At 36.3% G+C, this 22,434-nt stretch overlaps 1 protein-coding gene across 5 annotated transcripts in view; it reads right to left on the minus strand.

The window, feature by feature from the left end:
* Positions 1-22,434, minus strand: part of ARID4B (AT-rich interaction domain 4B) — a 146,634-nt gene that overhangs the window by 69,501 nt on the left and 54,699 nt on the right. For all 5 annotated transcript variants that reach the window (XR_006777078.2, XM_045783458.2, XM_045783459.2 and 2 more), the window contains exons 3-6: positions 14,597-14,707; positions 11,884-11,949; positions 8,039-8,129; positions 5,098-5,177 (exon numbers count right to left, since the gene is read on the minus strand). Coding sequence is in view for 4 of the 5 variants with exons in the window: in XM_045783458.2 (XP_045639414.1) it covers positions 5,098-5,177; positions 8,039-8,129; positions 11,884-11,949; positions 14,597-14,707 (348 nt within the window). In the remaining variant the exon portion in view is untranslated. The remainder of the gene's footprint in view (positions 1-5,097; positions 5,178-8,038; positions 8,130-11,883; positions 11,950-14,596; positions 14,708-22,434) is intronic.

Here is a 22,434-nt window from a genome sequence, read left to right on the forward strand (position 1 = left end):
GTTGTTCCTTCTTCATGGTTTCATTATCTGTTTGAAGGCTGACAGACTCCTAAGAATGATTAAAATATAAAACAAAACACAGCTCAGTAGAAAATAGACTGGAGAGATAAGAAATCTGTATGTAAGGACCTAGCACCTGAATTGGGGCCAATTGCAAATCAAATTTTTCTTTGTTCAAAGGGAATCGTAATCCATAATATAGAATTCTTAATAAGTAACAAACAAAATTATCCCCCCAAAAAAGCATCAACTGTTTGAAAAACGGCTTTTGATAGGATATATTATTACTTTGCAAACAGTTTCTACAATAAACCTTTTTTAAAGAAAATGTAAAAATTGACTTTTCTACATTTAATTTTCCCTTCCTTTTTAATATGCGGCATCCAATATGGTGCTTGGTATGAAGATAATGATCAGTAACTAAACATTTTTTGTTGTCAATTGACAGTTCATGTCAAATCCTTTATCCCTCACCCCATCCTAAAATAATGATTGTTGGTTAAGAGCAGAATGAAGAAAAAGGGATCCTGGAATGATTCCCTTCCTTTCTCAATATCAGATACTTCTTAGATTTTTCTTGCCATTATTTCCTGAAAAGGTTTCTATAATTAAAAAGTTAGGGTCTCAATCTGAAACCACTATCCCAAATAACTGAATTCTCTGAATATCAATTCTCATAATCCTACTTTTTCTGCATTTTTAAGATCTTCTGCACAGTTGCTATTCCTTTCATCCCTCCAACAGAACCTCTGCTATTACAGATAATTTCATGAATACCAGGGGAACTAAAGACCCCACAAAAACTGTTTAAGCATGGAAGGGAGGGTAAGAAACTACTTATGATAAAGACTTCTCAAAGTTACAAGCCAGGGTGTTACAGGAAAGGGTATATATCAATTTAGATTAAAAAAAATTAGATTATCTAAATATAAACTGTTAATATTTAAAAGGAAATTTTTAACTTTTATTTTTACAACAGATAATTTTGTTGAAACAATGAGGAACTAAAATGTAAAAGGGGAAGCATATTAATAATCTATGCTGCATAACTTACTAGAATATATGTAAGTGTACTTGAGGTACATAGATCTATGTATCCAACAACAAAGAATAATGATATAGGTAAGAGGTACTACCCATAAAACATAAAGATCAATTCCTTCAGAAGACAGATAAAAACTATTAACTTTTATAAGGCCTAAAATCTAATCTTTCAAATTTAGCTTAAGTCAGGCATTTAAAAGGTGTTTGGGGGGCGCCTAAGTAGCTCAGTCAGTTAACCATACAATTTCAGCTCAGGTCATGATCTCGGGGTCCTGGGATCGAGCCCCATGTCTGGCTCCACACTCTGCAGGGAGTCTGCTTGAGGATTCTTTCTCTCCCTCTTCCTCTGTTCCCTCCTCCCCACCTCAAATAAATAAATAATAAAAAAAAATTGGAGGCAAAAGTTGGTCCAAATACAATAATATGCCAAACAAAACCTCTTTAAAAGTCACTTGTCAGGGGTGCCTGGGTATCTCAGCTGGTTAAGTGTCTGCCTTCGGCTCAGGTCAGGATCCCAGGGTTCTGGAATTGAGCCCTACATCGGGCTCCCTGCTCAGCGGGAAGTCTATTTGTCCCTCTCCCTCTGCCTCTCACCCCTGTTCATGCTCTCTCCCCCTCGCTCTGCTCGCTCTCTCTCTCAAATAAATAAATAAAATCTTAAAAAAAAAAAAGTCACTTGTCACTAACTCCTAATTATGCTTCCCAAGAGCAAAAAATTTCAAAGTACTGTATTTGGTAAACAGAAAATTAATTAATTTGAATTCACCTTCTGTCAAGCTAAAAGAAGGATTAAATACCCCACCTCACTCCCCTAAAATTAAGGTTGCTCTTGTGAAAGCAGAGACTTCTATTAAGTGCTATGATTTCTATTCTAAGCAACTAGTAGTCACCAGTTACAGGAAAGAAAATATCTAGGATTTCTGATCTCTCTCCTATATAATAGTTAGAACAGTAAGAAGCCATATCTCTGTCCCCAGCCTCAAACCATGTCCAGGAAAGTAGGAACACCTTTATTCTGAGTGAGAGAAAAGACTGAGGGGAGGGTAGAATTTGTCTCATCAAATCCTAAAGAGCAAAAAGCAGAGACTCCTGGCTATCCTGAAGGCTAAAAGAAAATTCCATAAGCCTAGGGGTAACATGTCTAAGTCCCCACTTCCTAAATGGGCTATAGGAAATATGGAGCTGAGATTTTGTCTAACTTTCCTTTAGAGTTTTCAACTGCACGTAGTAAATGCACAGTGAATACCAGCTGATGAAACTACTTCCCAATAATATGCTCTGCAGAAATGCCCCAACTCCCAGGGCAGTGGCAACACCTCACTAAGCCGGTTCGGGCTAGACCCAGAGACATTAGTGCTGGAATTCAGACTGATGGAAGTGCTGTTGTTATCTCTTATCATGGAAATCTTAAATTTAAGTCTCTAAGTAGGTAGCTTATTAATGGAATTAGTGACCCCAAACACTGCCAGTCTGATGTGGCTTTTTGCTCAAAGACCAAGTTATTACTGATAATAACAATGGTCTGAGTAATTTTTCAACAAATTAAAAATGTTTTTTGAAAATATCAAAAATATCAAATAAAGGGAAGGAATACACAGATGGCAGGTTAAATACATTCCTGGCCAGCCTATCACAGAACTCAGTACATTTATAATCTTAAAATATTTGATTGTTTGATTAATGCTTTTTCTCCTCCAACAGATGGTAAGTTACTCAAGGATAAATCCCACGTCTACTTGACTTATCCTTGTGTCTCCAATACCTAACAGGTGCTATACCTGGCTTATGAGAATGGGATACAGAAACAATACACCAGTATTCTAAGAACCCTCTAGCAAAACATAAAGTCTAACACATATAGACACACACAGTTAAAGTGGTCTGCCTTAAAGGTGAGAAAGGATACACTGAGCTACTCGCTTATACTATTTTCAGCCTTTACACTACAACTGTCTTATGAACTACACAATTCTCCTGAAAACAAACAAACAAAAAAAAGTATTTTAGATATTTCTCTGGATTAAATAAATAAGGCACATGCCTTCCTTCACTAAGCAGATGAAAAATCAAGTCTTTAAGACCCCATATTCACTCACTGACCTACTATAACTGTACACATGTTCTAAGGGAAATGAAATTATTTCTAAGAATTATATAAATTTAGGAGTGCCTGGCTGGCTCAGTTGGAAAAGCATGCGACTCTTGTTCTCAGGGTTGTGAGTTTGAGCCCCACACTGGGTGAAGAGATTACTTAAATAAATAAGACATTAAAAAAATTACATAAACTTATAAAGAATTGTTACTGTAACAGTGCAAAAAGCCAAATTCACTGCAATTCTAAAGCTGTATGTATTTCCTATATTTAAACCTTCACAATTAATTCAACAAATATTTACTGAAGGCTCTTGTACAGAAAATTGCCGGGAAAAGAAGAGCCTATCAAAATGACAAAAATATGGCTATTACCCGCAATACAGCTTAAAATCTTACAGGGAAAATACAAAAAGAAATAAAAAAAGACCACCAAATAAGAATAAGAGAAGTGCCAAAGGATCAAAGGGTAAAGGATTCAAATCTGGTTAGAAAGCTCATGAAAGACATCATGGAGGAACATTAAGAGGAGCAGTCAGTACTCAGAAGAAACCAAGAAAAGAATATGAATCATAATCTGAGAATACCAAGTAGTCTTATAAGACAGAAGTACAGGGAAATGGGGCACCTGGCTGGCTCAGTTGGAAGAGCATTTGACTCCTGACATCGGGTTGTGAGTTCGAGCCCCATGTTGAGTGTAGAGATTACTTAAATAAAAACTTTAAAAAAAGGAAAAGAAAAAATAGGTACAAGGAAATGTTACAATATGAGACTGAAAAAATAGGCCAGAATCATAATACACAGAACCTGTCCCAAATTCTGAACTGGAATAGGAATTCAATTATTTAAGGGAAAGGAAAATATTTTCAAAACAAGAAGAACATAAAGTTCAATAGTTGAATAAATAATATAAAAATGTCCCTAAAGAAACACTGTTCTAAATAGTGACAAGAAAAAAAGTAATCATGGTTTGGCCACACTGTGCATTAAGATTTATAGGCTGGACTATATGATAGAATATAACACTTTAACAATATGTCCATTTTTAAAATTCTGGATTGCAAGCTACTGATTTACAAAACTTTGTGAACCCTCCCTCCATTCTTAGTAACTTAACACCTTTCAATTTCTAGAGCATGGCTTTGGTACTAGAAAATACTGGTTTGAGAACCAGCTCTGACCATCAGTTTCACCATCTGTAAATTTAAGATAATAATGCTATCTACTTCATAGTGTTATGAATGTGATGACGTAGGTAAAGCAGTGAGCAAAGTCCCTGGCAAATATAAGCCCTTCATTTATTCATCTGACTACCACGTATTCAGTTCCTACTCTATGCCAGGCACTGTTGAAGGAACTGGGAATGAGCAGTGAAGAAGACATATAAAATCCCTGCCCTTGTGACACATTCTAGCAAGGAAGGCAGACAATAAAAAAATAACTAAGCACATACACATATCCTGATGTAGAAAATGACACAAGCTATGAAGAAACTTCAGTCAACCTACAAGGATGAAGAGGATGGCAGGGACTAGTTTAGAAAGGGCAGTCAAGCAAGGCATCTTTGAGGAGGGGCTATAATGTCAGCAGCAGCATACTAGTAGTTAGGGACTGCTTATAGTATCCACACATCCTTTAATGATGAGGGGGTTAAGGTGGTTCGAAATCGAGCATCTCTTTTCTACATTTAAAATTAGAGTCTACATAAAAGTTGCCTAAAGATAATAGTTAAGCAAGATCCCTGAATTTTCATTGTGGACAAATACTAAAATATTCTTAGGGGAAAAAAGTATATATCACCTGGTACACAAACACAAGGACTTAAACTAAGAATTCACAGATTACATGATAATGGTATTAATGGATTTCCCTGATTAACAAGTTGCTTGAGTTGAGAAAGAAAAATATGTGCCCCCTAATACAAAATATGAAGACACAGTCATTCATTAAATGATTACTTACTTCACTTTCAGCAAAATGCCTCTCTCCCTTCAAGCACAGTGAAGATCGTCTCAGTGTCTTCTCATCTCCATCATCAAAAACTATGAGGGGAGGTAAAATTGGAAACTACTGAAGGATTTTTCAAAGATTAACAAGATAATATAAATTATCATTTAATTTTCTGAGTGCAAACAGAGCTATTGTTTCAGAAGGTTACATTTGAAATTCAGTTCACATTTTATGTTTTCTGACAACTTCAAATACAGAATATGTTTTCCAATTTCTAGCAATAAAGAAATAATATACCTGAAATGAAAACATCTTTCCTGACCCAGAAAACAGAACAAAACAAAACAAAAACAAAAACAAAAAAAAAAGAAGTTAGCATTTTAGGAAGAAACGAGTTAAATGCTAATTAACCCTTCTCAACATGGTAAAGGAAAGACAAGTTTTCCAGCTGGTAAATAATAACAGATTTACCAAAAAACCAAAAAGAATACAAATTTATATATTCAGACTGTCCCTAAAAAATTACTCTGCTTTTCTTTTACTCTTTAAAGCAGGGTTTCTAAACCTGAGCAATACTAACATTTCAGGGCAGATAATTCTTTGTCATTAGCAGCTTCCCTGGCCTCTAGCCACTAGATGCCACTAGTGGCTCCCCATTTGTGACAAACAAAAATCTCTACAGACATTGCCAAGTGCTTCCCTGGTGACAAATTTGTTCCCCATTGAAAACTACTTATTTAAAGTACTAAAATGTCCCAGCAAATTTACAGTAAGTTTATGCATATACAGAATATATGTATATTTTATATCACAATTTTAGCATATACTTACATTCCTCACAAATCATGGGGAAAAAATACCTCTATTCTAAATAAAGTTACCAAGCCTTGATTTTAGAAATAGCAATTTCTACCTAAGTAACAAAATTAGGCTCTTATATATTAAGTGAAACTTTATGTGAGACTGGATAAATAACTTTTAGCACAATTTTTTAATGTTGTAACTAAAATATTCAATGATAAAAACGCCACATTTATGAGACTGACTGCCGTACATAATTACCATCTAGAGTTACTGCACAGAACATGCTCACAGTCCTGTCACCTACAAAAAGTCAAATTGCCCTGACTCAAATTAAAATTTCCCCTCCCTTCACCAAGCTTTTTCTCATTCCACAAAAATAAAAACAAAACTCAACTATACTGTTTCAAAGGTCCATCAAATTTTGACAACATCAAAGACATTTTAACTAGGTGTTTACTCTCACCTATGAGGTCATTAAAGAGTAAGAATTATTCCCATTCAATAAATAAATGCCAGGATAATTGGCTATTGATGGGGGGGGGGGGAATATGACATTCCAGAATGTGCCAAAAAAAAAACAACAACTGTAGACGAAACAAACAGCTATTTACAAAACAAAAATAAAACTATAAATTGAAGAATATACCGGAAAATAAATTTGTAACACTGATGGAAGGAAGCCCTTTTAAACAAGATACAAAACTAAAACTACAAAGGAAAAGGTGACCACAGGAAAAACTGACAATATGAAAAACTGATAGCAGAAATAAGAGTAAATAGGAGAAAAATACTTGCAACTAAGGTAGTCAAGGGTTAAAATTTAGAATATACAAGATCTCATGCCCTAAAAATAAGAAAATGTAACCATCCCAACAGGACAAGGGGGAGGCTGGGAAGACACTGTAAGATGGTAATTCAAAAGGGGCACCTGGGTGGCTCAGTCAGTTAAGCCTCCAACTCCTAGTTTCAGCTCAGGTCATGATCTCATGGATCTTAAGATCAAGCCCCATGTCCAGCTCTGCACTCAGCAGAAGTCTGCTTGAGATCCTCTCCCTCTGCCCCTCCCCCCACATGAGCCCTTTCTCTCTCTCTCTAAAATAAATAAGTCTTTAAAAAAAAAAAAAGATGGAGGGGTGCCTGGGTGGCTCAGTTGGCTAAGCGTCTGCCTTCAGCTCAGGTCATTATCTCCAGGGTCCTGGAATGGAGCCCCACATTGGGCTTCCTACTCAACGGAGAGTCTCCTCTCTCTCTCTTTCTCTCTCTCTCTCTCTCTCCCTCTGCCCTTCCCCACTGCTTGTTCTCTCTCTCTCTCAAATAAATAAATCTTTAAAAAATATAAATAAATAAATAAATAAATAAATAAATGAAAAGATGGTCATTTGAAAGAGAGAAAATACAAATGAAATGATGTTCCTTTCAATAAACATATGAAAAAATGTTCAATCTCACTAGTAATCACAGGAGGGGAGTATTAAAACAAAACTGAGATACTACTTTGTATCCAGATGGGCAAACATTTTTACAGTTGACTTACAACAACTTTTACCTGGGCTGGGAAAATGAATGCACTCATACACAGTCCATGGAAGTGTAAATGAATACCGTCTTCTAGAAAGGCAGTTCTCACTACCTAAGTTTTAAAGTACACCTCACTTCACTATGCCTGGTCCTCAATGTACACACACACCAGGGAAATACAAGAATAATGTACATGTACAAGACATTCACTCCAGCATTTATTGTAATGACGAGAAAACTGGCAACATCATCAGTAAAAGAAAATAAATTATGGTACATCAAATATTATGAAACATACTACTATAATTAAAAGAAATTGTTGCACAACAACATGAATATACTTAACACTACAACAGTTAAGATAGAAAAAATTTCTCTAAGATATACTTTGAAGTGAAAAAAGCTACATTCAACTGTCTAGTAATACACTAATTTGAAATTACATTTTATGCACATACTTATGAAATAAAAAATTTAAAGACCTGGAAAGATTAAAAACACATTAATAGTGAAACAAAAACAAAAACATTAATAGTAATAATATCTATAGCATTAAGGGAGGAACTAAATCAAAGAAATTTTGATTTGTATTATCTTTGAAAATACATTTTTAAAAGATTTATTCCCTTACCTACAGTGTACCAACTTGCATCTGTTAATTTATTGATAACAGCTTCCTGATATGCACCATCAAGATTCTTCACTTCCACAATAGCTCCGACCTATTTTTAAGAAGTCAGAAAAACTTTTAGAAGGTAAATAAACAAAACAAAAACTAGCTTCTTTTTTTTTTTAACTGAGTGTATGGTGGCGAAGAATTTAAAAAACTACTGACTTGATTTGTCTTAAGGCGCCAGCAGTTTTACCTACCACTGTTTTTGTACCATCAGTGAAAATGTCAACATAGTAAAAAAGGTAAATAATATCTAAGTAGTTATGAAAATAGTTTTGCCCTTACAACCTCCCTGAAAGGGGTCTTGGGAGCCCCCAAAGGTCCTTGGACCACGCTTTAAGAATCACAATCTCTGAAGTTGACTATCCTTGCTTCATATTAGCACTCCTTCAAAGAGGCTGGGGAAAGGTAGAAACAGTTAAGAAAGAGCTTTGACATTATCATTTAAAATATTTTCCATCTAATCAAGAAAATTCAGATAATTACATTTATATGGTCTTTACAACTACCTCAAACTAAGAAGCTTCTGCACAGTGAAGGAAATCATCAACAAAGTGAAAAGGGAACCTACTGAGTGGGAGAAAATATTTGCAAATCATATATCTGATAAGGGGTTAATTATCCAATATAGATAGAGAGAACTCATATAACTCAATAGCAAAAAAACAAACAATCCAATTAGAAAATGGGTAGAGGATCTGAACAGACAGTTTTCCAAAAACACACACGTGGCCAACAGGTACATATAAAGATGCTCAACATCACTAATCGTCAGGGAAATGAAATCAAAACCATAATGTCCATTCTCACACCTGTTAGAATGGCTATTATCAAAAAGACAACAAAAAGCAAGTGTTAGCAAGGATATGGAAAAAAGGGAACCCTTGTGCACTGTTGGTGGGAATATAAAATGAATTGGTACAGCCACTACACTAAACAGTATGGAGGTATTTAAATTAAAAATAGAACTATGACCCAGCATTCCCACCACTGGGCACCTATCCAAAGAAAATGAAAACATTAATTCGAAAAGGTACCAGCACCCTCATGTTCACTGCAGCTTTATTTACAACAGCCAAGATACAGAAACAACCAAAGTACCCACTGGTGGATGCATGAATACGGGGGGGGGGGGGGGGGATACACACACACACACTATTCAGCCATTAAAAGGAAGGAAATCTTGCCATTTGCGACAACACGGATGGACTCTGAGGACATTATGCTAAGTGAAATAAGTCAGATAGAGAAAGACAAGTATCATATGATACCACTTATATGTGGAATCTAACAAACAAAATAAACAAATGAACAGAAGTTCATAGACAAAGAGAACAGACTGCTCATTGCCAGAGGGTGGGAAGGGAGTGGGGAGTAGGCAAAATGGGTAAAAGTGGTCAAAAGGTACAAACTTCCAATTACAAAATAAATTAAGTCCTAGGGATGTAATGTACAGACAGCATGATTACCTTAGTCAATAATACCACATAGCATATTTGAAAGTTGCTAAGAGAGTAAATCTTAAAAGTCTCTATCATAAGCACACACAAAAAAAGTTTAACTATGTATGGTGATGGATGTAATGATTTATTGTATTGATCAAACATCAAATCATTATGTTATACACCCAAAACTAATAAAATATTATATGTCAATCATACCCCAATAAAAATAAAATATAAGTACATGGTCTTTATGGTGATAACAAAACATAAACTTGTTCAGAGAGAGACTACTAGCCCCACACAATGTCCAAAATGGGAAAGGAAACTCTGGAAAAATAACAGAGCTTTTATTAAATGACTACAGTCAATAAATACATGGTACCATTTTTTTATTTAATAAGTGGTCTAGGTATTACATTTCATGTGAAACCATTAGAAAACATACTAAGATCAAATGACCATCACTTTTCGTAGGTTTATTTCCTCTAAGTGAAAAATTTATCCAGATGCTGACACTTTCTATCCCAGGTAACAGAAAGCTATGAAGTATATTAGGGAAAGATTTAAAATCTATACACACACACACACACACACACACACACACACAAACACACACACAAACAATAGACAAAAAAAACTTTAACAACCTTGAGACCAAAATATAATATACCTGCTTATATCAAAATCAAAATGGTCCTTACTCCTTATCACAGACAAAGAACAATTTAATAAAGTAAGAAAAGCCAAACAAGTAAAATAAACCAACTGTGCCACAAAGAGGCAAGAGCAGAGGGAGAAAAAGAAGGCTTGAGGATACAAAGTAGTTGCCTTTTCTATCTCTTCACAACACTGAGCGTACTTTGTAGCTGGTAGGAGCTGGCCCGAGGCAGTGTGAATAGGGCACCACTCAGTGAGAGCTATGCTGGTGTGCTTCTGAGGCAAAAACACAAATAAAGTACGGATGTGTATGTGTTCTGAACATTCAGAGGGCACATGCTTCAATTACAAAGGGGTGACCCTATCAGAATTTTGGCTCTGTCATTACTGGCTGGCATGGCTAGATTATTTTACATACCTTTAGCGTCTTCTGTAAAGAGCTATTAGGATTACATAAGCTAGTATGTGCAAAATACTAGCACATACGAAGTGCTAAATAAATGGTGGCAAGCATCATATTATAAGTATATATGTTTTGTTTTTTTTGGTCCCTGCAAATGATGAACATATACGCGTAACATTAAAAATGGCACCCTATAAAACAGAAATGGTGGAAGAGAATTTTTATAAGGCAAGAATTTTTTTTTTTTTTTTTTTTTTTTTTAATTACAAGCTTTAGCTCTCTATAGTGCCTGCTAATGCTCTGGGGATCCAATTAAAAGTCTTTAAATTAAAAAAAAAGTCTTTAAATCAACTATAAACAAACAACTGGCAGGTACACATATCTAATTCCCCCCAAAGCACAGCTCTGTTGGTAAAGAATTTTTCTTGTATCTGTAAATATTTCTTCAATTCTGTTACCATTTCTTAAAATTCACCCAGGCAGGCCATTGTCCAATTTTCAGACATTCAAAAGGGCCAAAGAGCGCACAGTGGCTACCCACACATTCCCTTTAGCTTGCTCACTAGTAGAAAGTAGAACAGCACTCATTTCACCCGCCAGTGAGGAGAAATGAATGCAAATAAATAAAATTATCTGTATGTAACATGCTTATCACTTTAATTGCCTGATAACCCTTAAAAAATTTCATTTGCCTGTAGTTGCTTCAACAAATTAGCACTCTAAAAGCTCCTTGGGGCACCTGGGTGGCTCAGTTGGTTAAGCGTCTGCTTTCCGCTCAGGTCATAATTTCAGGGTAGTAGGATCAAGCCCCATGTCAGGCTCCCTGCTCAGGGGGGAGTCTGCTTCTCTCTCTCCTTCTGCCCCTCCCCACACTTGTATGCACGCTCTCTCTCTCAAATAAATAAAATCTTAAAATAAATGAATAAATAAATAAATAAAACCCTGAGGTTCTTAATGTGTTGGGGTTTTTTCCTCACTTTTCACATCATCACAGAACCTCCATCACTTAATCCCTAATTCGTCACCTATTACTTCTGGAAGTGCAACATGGTGAAAAGGAAACAGATGAGTAAATAAAAAACAGTCACTGCTTCCTTGATGTTCACTTTATTTCTGAACACAGGCTTTCCTGTCACAACAAGTTTCACTGAACATTCTATTGTTTTCCACTGGTCTATTTAGAAAGAATTATGATTACCAACTCGATAACAGCCAATGATTAAAAAGAAATGACCAAGTATAAATTTTTGTCTCCCACTGAAGCATCAGAATTAATAAAGAATAAACAAATGAATTACCTTTAGTGGGCCCTTTATGTGGTCATCCTGAACTTCCACGGTTGAAGAATCATGCCTAAATGTTACCTAGAGATATAAATTTAATTAGCAACAAGCCCACACAAAAAAATCAAGTGACACAAGCTCATCAACACATGAATTCGTTTTCATTAGAAGTAATCTAACACAGCTGTCTAGTGTATACAAAATCTCAATCCCTAAGCAGATTAACTGAAAAAATTATTATTTAAACAGACAACTTCCCAGATTAAATCAGCTGGTGTTTCATGTATCAGACTTTATTCAGTACTATTAGCTAGTAATATAATTTCTTTTCCTAAAAAATGAGGGGGGAAAAACAGGTGAAGACCTTAGGCTACTGGGTCCTATATCATTCTGTGAAGGCCTAGTTTAATAATAAGCAGTCGCCACAAACATTTACTGAGAGCTAAGCATCAGGCTCAAGCATTAAACATATAATCTTTACAACAACGTTATTAGGTAGGTAGGATTGTTCCCACTTTGTTGATAAGAAAACTGAGGAGCAGAAAGTATAAGTAATGAGTCCAAGATCACAGAACTGATACATGGTAGAGCTAAGATTCAAACTCAGGCAGTCCAGCTCCAGAAGTTTACCGTATTCTGTATCAGTACAGAAATCAGAGAATGGGAAACCAGATGTGAGGATATTAAGTTAAAATAAGGGTTAAGTTTAAATATTTCACATTAGTTGGTGAAAAATAACATAGCTTCCAGTATTCGATGTAGAAAAAGGTGTTTTCCCTATAAAAAGCAAGAGTTCCTATAGGGATTGAACCATCAACACGGTCTTATCAGATGTCTATGGTAATCAATCTATGTAATATGCTCACAAACAAGTTATGAAAAGAGATGTCCTATACTCACAGCATCCCAGGCATTTCTGTCTCACACAAAAGCATTACCATGCTTTATTTAAATTATGTGTTGAGTTATTTCTGTCACTCACTCAAACTGTAAGCCACTTTATGACAGAGATCAGATTTTAATACTAGGTTTCAATACCTAATATAGTACTTAGCACATAGTAAGTGTTTAATAAATGAAAACTGATGAGGAAGAAGTATACCAACAAATTGTTGAAAATGTATTAACTTTGTGTGAATCATAAAAAAACCAGAAGTATACCACTATAACTGTTGAGAAAATAATTAACTTTGAATTATAAACAGATTTTTAGAGCAGCCAAAAAAATTAGTAAGTTTTAGATATCCATTATTTACAATGCACAAGGTACTGGTACTCTGTGCTATCAACAGAAGCAGTAGAAACCAACAGTTCTCTTCCTTGTATTAATAGCAAGAAATGGCAGGAGTGATATATGCCATTTAGCTGGTTCATTCATTACACAGCAACACCCAGCTGAGACTGCAAGTCAGGGCAGTCTGACTGTGCTCTGCAAAGCAAAGCATGGGTCCTGGAGTAAAACTGCTCCTGTCCAAAGGGAACACCTTTTTTTAACTAACACAGAAGTCTTACCTGTATGCCAAGCTCTACTAAAGAAGTTATCTACCAGGAGGAAGGGCTTTTGTCTAATTCATAGTAAGGTATTGCATGTACCAGTAGAAGCTCTGTCTGCAAGAGTGAGGAAACTGATAAAAAACTCTCTCTTCATTTCCAAGATACTGGTGGCAGAAAAATGAGTGTTCAGGGAACACCAGCGTGTGAAATCAGAACAGGGAAAGGCACTATACGAACACTATAAGAGTATCCATAAAAATCAAATCATGAAAGAGCTCACGGGTACCACACAAGTGAAAACTTAAGGCATGGTGTGCCAAGACTACACTCCTACAGGTTTACAGTTAATTTAAAGGTGTTATCAAAATGGATCTTAACTAGGAATGTAAATCACAATCACAGGAAGCTTTTTGCAACACATCCATGCATAAGGAAAGAACCTAGGATATAAGCATGTAAAAGCTCCAGAAGAGAATCTGAAACTCCACTGGACATACACCATCTCTGTGGCCTGCTTGACTCGGTGGTACTCAAACCAATGTTTTACAGGGTATCTGCTAACCTGCACTATAAATCCCCTGGGGACAAAGATCAGGTCATCCTCATGTCCTCAGCCTCCTTCCATCTAACAGAGTAGCCTGCACAGTTTACCACTCAGTAAATAATTGACAAATGAATAAATATCTACCTTCAAATATTGCACTTGTTCTATATTTTTCAACACTGATAATTCACTAAAATGTAAACAATTACATTTCTTTTTCTGCATTACCTGAGACAAAAAACAAGTATTTAAGGAAGGTTTTGTTAAGAAAGGTAGAGGATAAGGAAATCAACAACTAGATCTATCTTATTTTATTGTTATCTAAAACACCATCAATTATAAATCACATCTCAACTTGATGGTTAAAATGGTGGGGGGGGGATGTAAAGTTAAGAATTAAACTACATGACTTCTAAGGTCCTTTCCAGCTCTAAAAGGCTAACAACACAGAGAGTACCAAGCCTGTCCATGCTGAAACGGCATTCAAAATATCAATCTGTAATAACATAACTTCGTTCTAATTAGAATACTTTAATATTCCAAATAATGTTTTGTTTTCAGGCATTTGACAACCCTCATATAGAAACTAAACTCATCTTGCAGAAAAAAAAGTCTTAAATACACCCACCCAATACAAGTTTAAATATCAAATACCGAACATATAACTTATAAGATCTACATATACTGTACCTTGACTTTGACAAGTCTTTTTGCTGTCTTGATCTTAGCTTCACAAAAGGCTCCTCTGTATTTAGCACTCACATCAGTGCCCACTGTCAAATAGGGAGGCTCATCAAGGGCCTAAAAATGCAAACAGATATAATTAGATTTAAAGTCTCTAATTCTTTAGCACAATTAGACTTCAGACTGGCAGATCTATCCTATTACAGCTATAAAAGTTGTAATAATGGAATGTATTTGTTAACAAGAACCATCCATAAAATACTCTAACTTAAAAACTAGTAAAATCTATGTATCAAAAACCCTATTTAAATGTACATCGTACAAAATAAAAATACATCTTTTTTCTCTATATAAAATACATATAGTCCATGATATGAATCAGCTTAATCAGAAGTTTATCATTCTATCCACCCTTCCATCTACCCATTCATTCAAACATTTATTAACCCTATGATCACCTAAAGAGAAGGCAGATCCTTAAAAGCCTCAAATATTTAGGTTACATCTTAACAGCCACCCAAATTCAGAATACCTTTTCACATCCCTAGACGATTCTAGGGTAGACAAATCTAAGGGAGAATAATACCACAGAAGGGGCGGGAAGAATTACCTGTATTTCAAACAACTGGAGAAAACTGTAAGAAGAAATCCAATCTGGGAAATCTTAAATGCTCTGGCATGGGTTCACTGTTTATTTACCCTTATATGTTAAATATTTTCAGTTTCCTCACTTGTAATTTATTTTTTTATTGTGTGTATGTGATTTAGTTAACAGTCCTAATCTGGCTGCTCTGACTCTTTACAATCAGGTACACTTCTGTATAAGAGCTGTAATTTTAAGGAGTTCTGCTTATATTAATCAATTGCACAGTCAAAGGAAGGTTATGTAAGTAACTTTTTGTGAAGTGTTTTACAAGAAATACTAATATCCTGAGATGCTCCACCAAAAAGAAAAGGAGGAGAAAGTTTGGGAAAATCAGTTTATTGAATAAACCCCTACTCTGCCTCATTGTCCAAATAAACCGTTTTTTTCTATTAATACCTATTAACATCTATAGATTCTACAGAACATTATGCTATAGAACATAAGGTGGGGAAATGCTGTTAATATAGCAGTGAATGATGAAAATATAAATATCATTTGGATCTTAAAATAAATTCATCCCAATAGTTGTGGATAATACACACTGGGAGTGATCTATCAAAAAAAAAAGATATAAATTCTAATGCTATACCAAAAGTACTATAATCAAATAACTGTAACTTTTTTTTAAAGGTGGGAAGTAGCACATAAACCAAGACAAAGGTACTACAACTAAAAATATCAGGGTCACCTCCTTAATAGCCATTAATTTCACATTCTATTTATTTCATGAAAAGTATTTTTAAAAAGAACACAAACTATACCAAATATACAGTTTTTAAAATCTGTGGCAGGGGAGCTGGCTGGCTCAGTCAGCAGAGCATGCGACTCTTGTTCTTGGGGCTATGAGTTCAAGGCCCACATTGGATGTAGAGTCACTTTAAAAAAGAAAGTTACCAAAAAAAAAAAAAATCTACCTAGGAGAAAATGCCCATATTTCAATTCATTTATGCCATAACAGAAGTATACCCTCATAGAAAGACAAAAATTTCTGAATTACTACTACTTACATTTGTTGCTATCATTGATTACAACTTTGATACCTTTGTACTACTCTTGCACCTAAAGTTAATAAATTTATTTTTCTACTTTACCTACTTGCCTTAACCCTCTTAAAATACCATTTCCCTTGGTCAAATTCTTGGTTAAATTCCAGACAAGCTAGTGGCTTTACTACAGCAAGACTATGAAACAGACATACAGCACTTCATCCAGAAATTTTAAGAAAATCTCAGAAAGATATCAATTCACTTTGTGGTTCAATTGGTATTGTGTGTTACCGCTACAAAAGCAAATGGCGGGGCTGTCTTCATGACCATAGACATTATTCTCCACAGTTTGCAAACCTCTCCCATTAACACATCGTGCCTTATTAGCCGGTAAATTTTATTTTCATAGACAAATAGTATAGTTAAAATAAATGAATATTGATGAGGAACAAGAAATTGTGAAATGAAGGGAAAAAAACAAGAAAACAACTAAAAGTTGCGCATTTGTGCCTATTCAGAAACAAGTATTTAAGAAATGATACGTTTTTTAGGTATTTTTATTATAGAGAATTGTAAACAAAAAAGGGAATAGAATAGTAATATATTTAGACTACTAGTATACAGAAACCCATTTACCTATTCTTTTCATTAATACTCATACCAAATCCTGCCAACATTCCAACAATAGCAAGCTATCACAATATGTTTATTGAGCAGATTTATTCAACTTAAATTTAAAAGAGATTTTTCCCCAAAACCAAGCCTATCTCACATCCTTACCAACATAAAAATCCACGCTTACCAACATAAAAATCCATGCTAACAGAAAAGAGTTAATAATTACCTCAAATGTTGTGGAGGCAAATTATTATTCTGAAGGGTAATATTTCCCTTCCTTCAAGCTAGAACACATGAAAAGGAATTAGAAAAACACATAAAGAAAATGTCTATTAAAAAAATACTTGAAAAGGGAAACCAAAGTCTAATAAACTCCTGCTAAACTGAAACACACTGTTAGAACAGTGTTAATCTGTTAAAGGCAACACATGTAAAGCAAAGCCTATGGTCTGATTTTCTGCCTCTGTTATTTTGTTTTGCATCTTAGGTAAGTTACCTTTCTTTTCCTAAATTCTCACCATTAAATGAACATATACCTCTGTCTAGTAAGTGTTTCTCAAAGCCTGGGGGTTACAGAGATGGTCAAAATGGGACACTGAGACACATAATCATCTCTAAGTGAAACTATGCTAACCAAAACATGAATGAGAATTTCTACAGAAAAACAAATGAAATCCATAACCTGCCTACATGGTCAGACTTGTGTACATAATTTTAGCAGAGCATAAATTATCATTCTATCATTAATATAACATAAAGTAATAAAGGCGACTAATAGCACAGAGAGAAAAGACAAGGTCCTTACCCCAGCTCTATTCCTTACACGAACTAGATGAATTTTTGTAGGCTACTAAACCTCTCTAAGCTTCAGTTTCCACATCAGGAAAACATGGTCAATAATAAGCACCCAATTATGAGGCCTCAAGTATTTAGCCGTTAACAATTACTATTACTATTATGAAACACTCAAGGTGGGCAAACAAGCCATTAAACCGATGTAAATTCAGATTTGGCACCCCCCTTTTTTTTTTCAGATTTGAGAGAGAGAGAGAGAGAGAGAGAGAGAACGGGTGCACACGTGGGGAAATGGGCCGAGGGAGAAAGTGTATCACAAGCAGACTTCGAAGCAAGAGCAGAGCCGGACTCAATCCCATGACCCTGCAATCACAACCTAAGCTGAAATCAAGAATCCTTTGCTTCACCAACTGAGCCACCCAGGTGTCCAATAAGCAATCATTTAAAATGAGATTTTTGCCTCTAGCATTTTAAAAAGAAAAAAAGGAGGCACCTGGGGGCTCAGTCAGTTAAGCTTTTCCTAGAAATGCAAAAATAATCAGATATATTTATATTATACATATATAAAAATATACATAATAGGGGCGCCTGGGTGGCACAGCGGTTAAGCGTCTGCCTTTGGCTCAGGGCGTGATCCCGGCGTTATGGGATCGAGCCCCACATCAGGCTCCTCCGCTATGAGCCTGCTTCTTCCTCTCCCACTCCCCCTGCTTGTGTTCCCTCTCTCGCTGGCTGTCTCTCTCTCTGTCAAATAAATAAAATCTTTAAAAAATATATGTATACATAATAAAGATATGATTAACTGCTAAAAAGGGATTAACCTATGGGAAAGGGAATGGAATGAAGGGATATGTGTATAAAAACATTTCATTCAAAGTAAGTCTTCCTGTTCTTTTTTATTTTTTAGAGAGAGAGAGCACACAAGCACACGGAGGGTGGGGTGGGGAGCGGATCTTAAGTAGGCTCCATGCTCAGTGCAGAGTCTGATGCGGGGCTCAGTCTCACAGCCCTGAGATCATGACCTGAGCCGAAACCAGGAGGTGGACGCCAACAGAGCTACCCAGGTGCCCCAGTGTTCCTGTCTTTAAAAAGAAAAAAAAGGGGGGGGGGGTGTCTCTTTTTGATTTGTTACAAGTGGCATGTTCTTTGCTTTTTAAAAGGTATACTAAGGGGCACCTGGGTGGCTCAGCCGTTAAGCGTCTGCCTTCAGCTCAGGTCATGATCCCACGGTCCTGGGATCGAGCCCTGCATCGGGCTCCCTGCTTCGGGCTCCCTGCTTCGTGGGAAGCCTGCTTCTCCCTCTCCCACTCCCCTTGCTTGTGTTCCCTCTCTCGCTGTCTCTCTCTGTCAAATAAATAAAATCTTTAAAAAAATAAAAAATAAAAAAAATAAAAGGTATACTAAGGCGGGGGGGGGGGGGGCTCCTGGGTGGCTCAGGCTGCCTTTGGCTCAGTTCATGATCCCAGAGTCCTGGGATGGAGCCCCATGCTGGGCTCCCTGCTCAATGGGGAGCCTGCTTTTCCCTCTCCCCCTGCTTGTACTCTCTTGCTCTCTCTCACTCGCCCTCTCCTCTCTCACACAAATAAATAAAATCTTAAAAAGAAAAAAAAAGATTCTCTCTCCCTCTCCCTCTGCTCCCCTCCCTGTCCCTCAGGCGCACATGCTCTAAGAAAACAAAAATAAAAAGTATACTAAGGAACATTTCAAACATATGCAAAAGAAGATGGGACTGCGTAATAAATCCCCCACATACTCATAATCTGGCTCCCACAATTATCAACGCAATTTTGTCTCATCTAAATTCCTACCCATTCCTCTTAAACAATGATTATTTTGAAAGAAACCCAGATACCACATCACTTCATGAGAACAGTAAAGAGTATTATAATCTAAAGGGGGAGGAAAGTATTCTAATCTGTAGTGACTGGGATTATGGGTTATTTTTATTTTTCTTATTAATACTTTTCTGTACTCGCTAATGTATTTAGAATGAGTATATTAATGAGTGTCAGTACAAGATAGTAAATTAAGAGCACAGGCTCTTGAATTAGATTGCTTAGGCTCAAACCTACCACTTAGTTGCTAGGTGATCCTGGACTGGAACCTCTGTACCTCATAATAAAAGAGTGACTATCTCACAGGGATGAGACGTGAAATGCTACATGTAAAGTGCTTGGAACATGGCTCGGCATACAGTGCCAAATAAAGACTGTTACTATTACTCAATAATTTGGAGGAAAATTGTGAGTTAAAAAGAATTTTTAAGTCCTATACAAAAGAGATTCCACACAAATAGAACAGATGCCAGTATAATTGTGTATAATACAGAGGAAGCTGGAGAGGAGGTGTTTAAATATTATTCCCCTCATGCAATTCAAATCCTGTTGATTCTAGTAGCGAGAGAGGTTAAAGTGCAGGATTGTTCCATTATGAAGTACATCACAACCCTTAAGTATAGTAGAGAGACAACCAAGACTATATACCTATTTTAGGGCTCCTGGTCTTTGGTACAATAGAGATATACAAAGAATTATTCAGCTGGTTAACTAAAATTACCTGGACCAACACTGACCCTGTATATCTATATACATGTCTTTAAACCTGTATATCTATATACATGTCTTAAACCAGAAAAATACTCTTACCTTCTCTTTTTGCTCTGCTTCTCTGATTTTGGTCAATAATATGGACCATCTCAGAGGCTAAAATAAAATGTTATTATGCAGCACCTCCATGCCAAAAAGGAAATTAAACTACTAAATTACCATCCCTTTGTTTAGCAAACAGAACAGTTTTCTAGTTGTCAAGGCAACGGCTACCTCACAGTTATCCAGCATTGCTTAAACAATTATTTTTCTAGTCAATCTACCAAATGCCCTAACTGGCATCTAAAAACCACTGAATTCCATGGGAACACTTAAAAGCATAAGCGATTTTTAAATTAGCTATTGGTGGATAATAATCCTTTAAGAAGCCAAAATGCCAGTGAAACATAAAACTGCCCAAAGGAACCAACAGTAATTTCTAATGTGCACTACACCAAATATTTGAAGTAAGCTTCAGAAAGACAATAGTTGAATCAATTCTCCAAATGGCTGACTAATGTTGACACTGCCTAGGAAATATTCAGTTATTCAAGATGTATTTTTTAAAAAGCAAAACATGGCTGATGACATTTTATTGAGGTAGTTTCTTCAGATGGGTAAGCATTCAAACTGGTTGTGGCAGTGCCAATGCAGCCAGGAGAAACAGAGAACAAGAGTACTAAATTTGATGCTAAAACCCTTAGTAAATAAATGTACTTAAACACATAGTGTAACAATAATCTAGGAAAACGACCTTTCGTATATGACAATCTCAAAGAAGCATTAAAACAATAGCAGAGATAATTCCAACAGATGAATGAATGAAAAATACACCTATATGCCAAAGGGTATGTCATTTAAAAATGAAAATGCACAATTTTTTAGAACATAAAAAAACTAAGTACACTGAAGAAATAAAGAAAACTGTAATCTAACTTTAAAATCTTCTCCAGGACCATTTCCTCTCTTCCTTTTCATGTGGTACTAAGGGCTAAGAGTTGGGGAGGACAGACACCAAGGACAGATGCTGAGTATACAAGGTAACGAGGAGGCAGCTGTAGGAGTCGCATGGAAGCGCAGGCCCATCCTGTCGCTAAGGACATGGTGGGAGCTGAGCAGAGACAGAGGAAGTGAGCAGCATAATTAAATGTGTTATACTCACCAAATAAGTAAACTGACAGATCAAATAAGTAAATATACTGAGGATAGTGGGGCCATGTTTCTCCCTGCCAAAGAAATTTAAAAGGAGGGGAGGGGAAAGGCTATAAGGAAGTCTAAGGTGGAGTGCCTGTGTGGTGCAGTCGGTTAAGCATTCAACTCTTGGTTTTGGCTCAGGTTGTGATCTCAGGGCCGAGAGATCCAGTCCTGCATCGGATGCTGCGCTGGACGGGGAGCCTGCTTAAGTTCTGCTCTCTTTGGGCGTGCCTGGGTGGCTCAGTTGGTTAAGCCTCTGCCTTCAGCTCAGGTCATGATCCTGGGGTCCTGAGATTGAGCCCTGCATCGGGCTCCTTACTCAGTAGGGAGCCTGCTGCTCCCCCTGCTTGTGCTCTCTCTCTTTCTCTGTCAAATAAATAAATAAAATCTGGGGCGCCTAGGTAGCGCAGTCGTTAGGCGTCTGCCTTTGGCTCAGGGCGTGATCCCGGCATTCCGGGATCGAGTCCCACATCAGGCCCCTCCGCTGGGAGCCTACTTCTTCCTCTCCCACTCCCCTGCTGTGTTCCCTCTCTCGCTGGCTGTCTGTCACATAAATAAAAAAATAAATAAAAATAAAAAGATTTTTTTAAAAAATAAATAAATAAAATCTTTAAAAAAAAAAAAAGATTTGCTCTCTCCCTCTCCCAATGCCCCTCCCCTGCCTGTGGTGTTCCCTCTCTAAAATAAATAAATCTTAAAAAAAAAAAAAAGAAATCTAAGGTATTGGCCTGGAATTAGAAATAGGAATTCATAGTTGCATAATATACACACATAGAAAAATGAGTGAGTAGTAACAGGTGTGTGTGTGTGTATTTGTGTGTGTGCACATATATACATACATATATTTTCCTAATTCTGTCCACCTAGAAGGCCCAAGAGCAACTGATAGCCCGGTAACAAAAAAACATACCAATGGTCCATCTCTTGATTTCTAAATCCCATCCTACATTAAAAGAAACCAAAGATCTTCGGAGAAATGGCTGACTTCAAAGTTGGGCAGGGAAACTACAAGAAGAATTT

The sequence above is a fragment of the Ursus americanus genome, chromosome 6 (genome assembly GCF_024610735.1).
Source record: "Ursus americanus isolate L20-20 chromosome 6, mUrsAme1.1.p, whole genome shotgun sequence".
Lineage (NCBI taxonomy): Eukaryota > Metazoa > Chordata > Mammalia > Carnivora > Ursidae > Ursus > Ursus americanus.